The 6,844-nt window shown below is 38.5% G+C and overlaps 1 protein-coding gene across 1 annotated transcript; it reads right to left on the bottom strand.

Annotated features, from left to right (window-relative positions):
- Positions 1 to 333: 333 nt before the first annotated feature.
- Positions 334 to 3,956, bottom strand: LOC131025802 (receptor-like protein 36). Its single transcript, XM_057955592.1, has 3 exons — positions 3,293 to 3,956; positions 3,000 to 3,218; positions 334 to 2,911 (listed from the first exon to the last, which is right to left on the bottom strand). Exons 1-3 carry the CDS (start codon positions 3,954 to 3,956, stop codon positions 1,161 to 1,163), a joined length of 2,634 nt encoding a protein of 877 aa, XP_057811575.1. The 3' UTR covers positions 334 to 1,160.
- Between the last annotated feature and the right edge of the window lie 2,888 nt (positions 3,957 to 6,844).

Genomic DNA, 6,844 nt, shown 5'->3' with positions numbered 1-6,844 from the left:
TGAATATGGCTGATGGTATAGCACCGGATAGATGATTGAATTGAACAGATAGAGTTTGTAGACTTTGAAGCCTCCCAATCTGTTTGATGAAACAGATTCAAGTATCTAAGGGAATTAAGATTCCCTAAAGAATGGCGAAAAGAAGTCCGCCAAATGTTCATCAAAAAGCCCACAAGAAAATAACTGCTTTTATCATACCGGGACTCCATCACAATCACATTCACTTTTCAAAGAAAACCCACAACGAAGAATGAAGAAAAATGTAAGAAAATCAGCAAAATCACTGTCGTTTTCTTCGTGTGATGACTTTTGGGGATTTAAATACATGTTAGGTGTTGAATTTTAGATGAGTGTATTTTCGTAAATACAAAGATTTAACATAAACATTTTATAAACTCTAAATCAAAAACTCACGAGTATAAAAAAACAATCTGAAGTCCACAAAAGAAAAGTTGATAATGTTTGTCTTGAATCAACTTCTCCTCTGTGTTGGAGTAGCTCTCTTCCTTGTCTTCTTCTTCTTCTTCTTCTTGTTCTTCTTGTATGTATATCCAACGCCAAAAAAGAATTCCACCAACCATCTTGGCCTTCCAAATCGAATAATGCAACAACCAATTCCAATTCCAACTATGAGTCCATTTCCATATCCCATCACCACACTTCTCCAACCAAATCCATCTATAAATCCATACTCGATCATCTTCTTCTTCTTCTGGCTGCATCTGTTGCCCATTCTCCTCATTGCATTTTCTCGTCAACGGAACTCCACACAATCTCAAGTTTCCGATGAATGAATCATTCTCAAATGTGGAAAACTGATTAGATTGTGGTATTTGCCCCACGAGATCATTCATTGAAAGGTTTAATTTCTCGAGAAATGTCAACCTCGTCAATTCACTTGGAATTCCTCCATCCAATTTGTTCGATGACAAGTCCAATGATTCAAGCACACTTATATTTCCAAGAGATGCAGGTATGTGTCCCATGAGATTATTATGGGACAAATTCAAGTATCTCAGAGAATTCAGATTACTGGAATACTCCCAGAGAATTTATTGGAGGAAAAGTCAATGGTTGTAAAGGTTTTCAACAGTCTCTTCAATAATTGATTCACACCTTTCAAGGTGATTCTCATCTCCAAATAATATAGAAAGGTGCGATCAACCACTTGGTGTTAGATTTGTTTTTCCCATCTCCAAATAATATAGAAGTGCGCGATCATCATCATCACTTGGTGTTGGATTTGTTTGATTTTCTTTCACATCTATCATTGCTCTGAAATTCTTGAAATATTTTTGAGGTAGAGACCCCACAAATTCGTTCTCTGATATATCTAAAACTTGCAACTTAGGAAATGGAAGGTTGCTTCCTGAAGGCAGCGACATGTTACCATCAAACTTGTTAGACTTCAAGACGAGCACTCGAAGCTGAGGAAGAGCTTCCATCCAAAATGGAAATTTGTCTTGTATTCTATTATTTCCAACATCAAGGCCCTTAAGACTTTTGCAATTGATTAAGGATTTAGGCAAATTTCCTTGCAATTTATTACCACTCAAATTGATGGACTCAAGAATACACCCTCTCATAAATATTGATGGAATGGGGCCACTAAAGTGATTTGAATTTAAATGAAATATGACCAAAGATTTGCTCAAGTTTCGAAAGCATTGCAGAATTGACCCTTCCAAACTGTTATTTGAGAGTAGAAGAATACCAAGGGATGTCGAGTTGCAGATGGAGAATGGAAGCTCACCATTTAATTTGTCGGAAGAGAGTTTTAATGAATATAAATGTGGTAAATTTGGAATTGAACCAGAGAGGTTGTTGTACGACAAGTCGAGATTTACCAAACTGATCATGCTTCCCATAGACACAGCAATAGAACCTTCTAGTCTATTATATGCCAAAGACAGGTAAACCAAATTCTGCAACTTTCCGATATTCCTCGGAATTGACCCTGACAACTGATTCATTGCTACATTTATATAGATAGCTGCTCCTAAGTTACTCATCTCTAGAGGTAGTGACCCATTTAATGAATTTGAGGATAAGTCTAGAATGATCAAATCTTTTAGGCCCCATAAGCTTGATGGTATGCTAGAATTCAAAATGTTGGAGCCTAGATGAAGATTTCTTAAAGAAGAGACATTTCCCAGACATTTAGGAATTGGGCCTGAAAATTGATTCTTGCTCATAACTAAAGTATTGAGGCTGAATAGATCACATATAGCATGTGGTATTGAGCCTCCCAACTTGTTATGAGACAGATTTAATCCTTGAAGTTCATGCAAATGGCTTATAGTTAGTGGAATATTACCAGATAACTCATTCTCAGATAAATCCAGTACCATCATATTGCTTAGATTGCCAATTTCAACAGGAATGCTGCCCTTGAATTTGCAGTTCTCGGCATAGATTGTTGAAAGCGAGGAAGATAAGTTCCCGACAGAAGCTGGAATGACACCATTTAGAGGATTATCATCAATTGACAAACTAGTTAGAGATCTGCAATTTGTCAATGAAGTAATGAAGGAAGAATATGGTGCCTGGGTAAGATTGTTTCTGGCCAGAGAAAGACTTTGAAGAAGTCCTAGGTTGCCGAGATGAGTAGGTATATAACCATTGAATTTGTTTTCAGGAAGTGAGAGAATTGTGAGTCGAGAACAGTTAGAGATGGAGTTGGGTATTGCTCCGGTGATAGAATTTACGCCAAGATACAATCCTTCAAGAAAGGGAGAGACATGGCATAAATGGGTTGGAAGAACCCCCAACAGAGCATTGCCTGCAAGTGAAAGAATCCGAAGAGTTGAAATGTTAAAGAGCTCATGTGGAATCGAACCAGTGAAGCTGTTCAAGTGTAGTACGAATGTCTCCAAATGGTAAAGTTGGCCAAATTCAGTGGGAATAAGCCCTGCAAAACATGAGATTTCTAAACTGTAGCTAAAAACACATTGTAGCTAAACAGACAATATATTTACATGAAAATTACTCTGTTGTACCTGTAAAATGGTTTTCCGAGAGGTATAAATTTGTTAGCATGGTAATATTCCCAACATCCTTTGAAAGGTTCCCCGTGAATTTGTTGCGCCCTAGATATATGTTTTGCACAGAAGACATATTCGTGAAAATATTGAAATCAATTGAGCCCACAATCTCATTATGTTCAGCACCAAAAGTAACCAGACTTTGAAGATGGCCAATCTCATGTGGTAGTATTCCTGGCAAAAAAAGTGTCATGAAACTAATAAAATCTCATTTACACAAATTTATGTGATAAGAACTTGAACCATACCATTCAAATTGTTACCATCAAGAGCTAAAAACTGAAGAGATGTTAAGTAGCCAATCTCTGAAGGTATCTCCCCACTAAAAGAGTTGTAAGAGAGGCTCAACGCCTCAAGCCGTGAACACTGGGATAGATTTGTGGGAATCACGCCACTCAGCAGATTGAAAGAAAGACCAAGCTCAGTAAGAAATGGAAGATTACGGCACATGTCTGTTGGAAGATTTCCACTCAGTTCATTGTCTCTCAATGCTATAACTACAAGGGTCGAGATGTTGAATATGGCTGATGGTATAGCACCGGATAGATGATTGAATCGAACAGATAGAGTTTGTAGACTTTGAAGTCTCCCAAACTCTTTTGGAATTTCTCCACTTAGAGAATTGGAAGATAAGTCAAGAAATTGTAGGTTTGTGAGGTTTGAGAGCGATTTTGGGATGGAACCTATGAAGCTGTTGTTGCTTAAAGACAAGTACTCTAATTTTGGTAACTGACCCAACATCGGAGGGATTTCTCCGGTGAAGTTGTTGAGTTCAAAAGATATGAACTTCAAACGGCGAATGAGAGACAGTTGGTGTGGCAAATCTCCATAGAAAAGGTTGTAGGAGAGGTCGAGGGAGACGAGGAAGGAGAGGTGTCCGAGCTGCGGTGGAATGGTGCCGGAGAGAGCCATGTTGGAGAGATTCAAGGCAGCTACTCTATGGTGGCGCAAGCTGCAAGTGACGCCATGTCACACCCCAATTACTTAAAACAATAACTATAATCGGGGAACGACTAATCATCTAAATGAACAAGGGAGAATCCTTGCGAAATCCGAATAAAAGGGATCATAATCGGGCTTAGCCCTTTTGGATGAAGAAAGACAAGTATTCAAGCGACACGAATCAATCAACAAACATAACAACTTCAGGATCACAAGTTTAGTGTCATGCTTCAGATAACCAATATTCACTGATCGAAAAACTTGTGAGTCAAAAGTCTAGGCTCAACAAAAGATATTGTTTAGAGTTACAACATAATAGGTCTTAAGTTAAGGAACAAAAGACAGATACTGGCTAGTTCTGCAGCAGAAATCGAAATAAGGAGTTGAACTCTAGCCTCAGCTCTGCCCCGTCATCACCTGTCATTAACCTGAAAATATTTGAAAGTATTTTTGGGCTAAGTACTAATGTACTTAGTGGGCTTCAACTTTTAAAACATTTCACCATCTATAAGAGCAGTTTATCCAATCTTACTGTCATGACATAGAAGGTTTTAAAGAGAAATAACTTCTATGCATGATAAAACATTTCATATATATATATATATATATTTGATTTGCGCGCAGTTGTTACACTCTATTCTGTTACTCGCTGTGATCCCGGACCTTTTAGCCACCGACGGATCTCTGTCTCCCACTGACTTGGACTGAGGGCGTAACCCAGCCAAGTTTACTTTGACCTCGGGATGCTACCCAGGCAGGTCTCATATTTCTCATGCTCCGGAACACATCCAGCCGAGCACCCTTATAACGCCTCTGGTTAGAGCCCGATGGAGATCAACCCACCGAGTCAACTAACAAGTGTACACAATTCTCAAACAACGTATTAGGTCATAAGAGAACCTCAATTGATTAACTGTGCGAGCCTTAAACATGGTAGAGTGCACAAAAATATTTATTGGATAAACAGTTTGTATTTCATGAAACATTTAAGCTCACTAGCTCAATCATACATTTGGAAAATAAGCCCACCTGTATAGGCAAAGCCTGTCGTTAACGTTATCTCTGAATCGGAATAACGGTGCTAATCCCCCTGTTGCTCAAAGCCTACAAGAAATCTATTCTCAAAAGGTCTCCTTGAATCTAATCTTAAGTCACGGTGAAGTGCTTAATATTCTATGATTCACTTAACCGGGTTTTCAAAAATTAAGAAATAAATAATTGAAAACATTTCTCTTGAGTTAAGAACACCAACATTATTCTTACTCGACTTTCTTTAGTAATTGGAATTATAATTAAAACCAATTAAATCATAAATACTTTTATTGCAAAATAAAAATGCAATTTCGTGTCATGCTTGTAAAATTACATACGAACAGAGTGTATGCACTTGCAAAAACTTATACTGGTACGGTGGTTTACTGGAATGACACCACTGATATACTTGAATTTACAGTTGAGTAAATGAGATAAGGGCTCAAGAGGGAACCTTAAGAGGTTTCGGTTGAGAATCGTTCTGTTGTTGCTTGAATGAGGAGTTGATGGTTCAACTTCTTACTGAAGGGATAACGAATGTGCCGAGAAGGGTGGAGTAAACTTATCAATGGTGTTGGGTGATGACAGTCGAGAGAGGAGAGAGAGAAAAGAGAGAAAAGAGAGAAGAAAGAGACGTCTGTTATGGGGGATGAAAGAGAAAGGTGTTATATATAACCCCAATTACTTAGCCATCAAGTATTGGATAATTAACACATGCTTAATTATCCACTTGCATAAAATATCTTATCCGTTAACAATGTTTATCCACTTGCTTTGACTCCTCTCTCTCTAAAGTTAGTTCGGCACCAGAGCAGAGAAATGCTCGCCAGTGCAGAGGAAAGTTCGCCAGAGGGTTCACTCGCCAGAGGGTTTGCTTGGCAGAGGGTTCGCTCGCCAGAGGGTTCACTCGGCAGAGGGTTCGCTCGGCAGAGGGTTCGCTCGGCAGAGGGTTCGCTCGGCAGAGGGTTCGCTCGCCAGAGGGTTCGCTCGCCAGAGGGTTCGCTCGCCAGAGGGTTCGCTCGCCAGAGGGTTCGCTCGGCAGAGGGTTCGCTCGCCAGAGGGTTCGCTCGCCAGAGGGTTCGCTCGGCAGAGGGTTCGCTCGACAGAGGAATCACCCGACAGAGGAATCACTCGTATTAAAAAAATACAAAGCACAAAACAAAAATTTAAATAACTTGAAAATTTATAAATGCTTTCGTAAATCATTTTTGTTGGAATTAAATAAATTCTTTTTTTCTCAATCCGGCGTGAATCATCTTAAATCTAAGTTCAAAATTTATTCTAAACTTAGCTCGAGGAAACGGGGTATTACACGCCAATCCAGCTGCAGACGGAGCTCGAGTTGGTCCAATTAGTTGGGAGTAAAAGAGAAGGGTCGGAGGTGATGTGTTGTTTGAGTGAAAAGAAGGGTAGTTTGATCAGTTGCAAGGCTCATAGTGTAGTGACCCGCTCTTTTATATATTTTAAATCCAAGTAATGAGTGTTTATTTTTGTTCATCAGTGAATGAAAACGGTTATTATCCTGATATGAATTCAGCTTATGATCCTGAATTCATATTATTAAAGCAGTCAATGATATTATTTCAGAGTTATAACTGACTTAGCAAAGTCACGTTATTATTTTTAAGCGAGATGGAATTAGATTTTATTTTTACTCAAGTCGTGGATTATTTCTGACTCGTGAGTTAATTAAATCTGCGGATTTAATTTAAATATTAGAACAACAAACGAATTAAATCTACGGATTTAATTTAGATTCATTTTATAATTTATCGATTTTAGAGAGATATCACATGTCGAAATCGATATTTATGTAAAAATACAGT

The sequence above is a fragment of the Salvia miltiorrhiza genome, chromosome 5, assembly GCF_028751815.1.
Source record: "Salvia miltiorrhiza cultivar Shanhuang (shh) chromosome 5, IMPLAD_Smil_shh, whole genome shotgun sequence".
Classification (NCBI taxonomy): Eukaryota; Viridiplantae; Streptophyta; class Magnoliopsida; order Lamiales; family Lamiaceae; genus Salvia; species Salvia miltiorrhiza.
This window is presented reverse-complemented; position numbering and strand designations above follow the sequence as displayed.

Excerpts from the sequence above, each read along its gene's own strand:
- LOC131025802 (XM_057955592.1), bottom strand. The coding sequence starts at position 3,956 with ATGGCTCTCTCCGGCACCATTCCACCGCAGCTCGGACACCTCTCCTTC. Across the intron at positions 3,219-3,292 it reads TGATGGTAACAATTTGAATG|GAATACTACCACATGAGATT; the intron begins GTATGGTTCAAG and ends TTTTTTTGCCAG. Across the intron at positions 2,912-2,999 it reads CTCGGAAAACCATTTTACAG|GGCTTATTCCCACTGAATTT; the intron begins GTACAACAGAGT and ends CATGTTTTGCAG.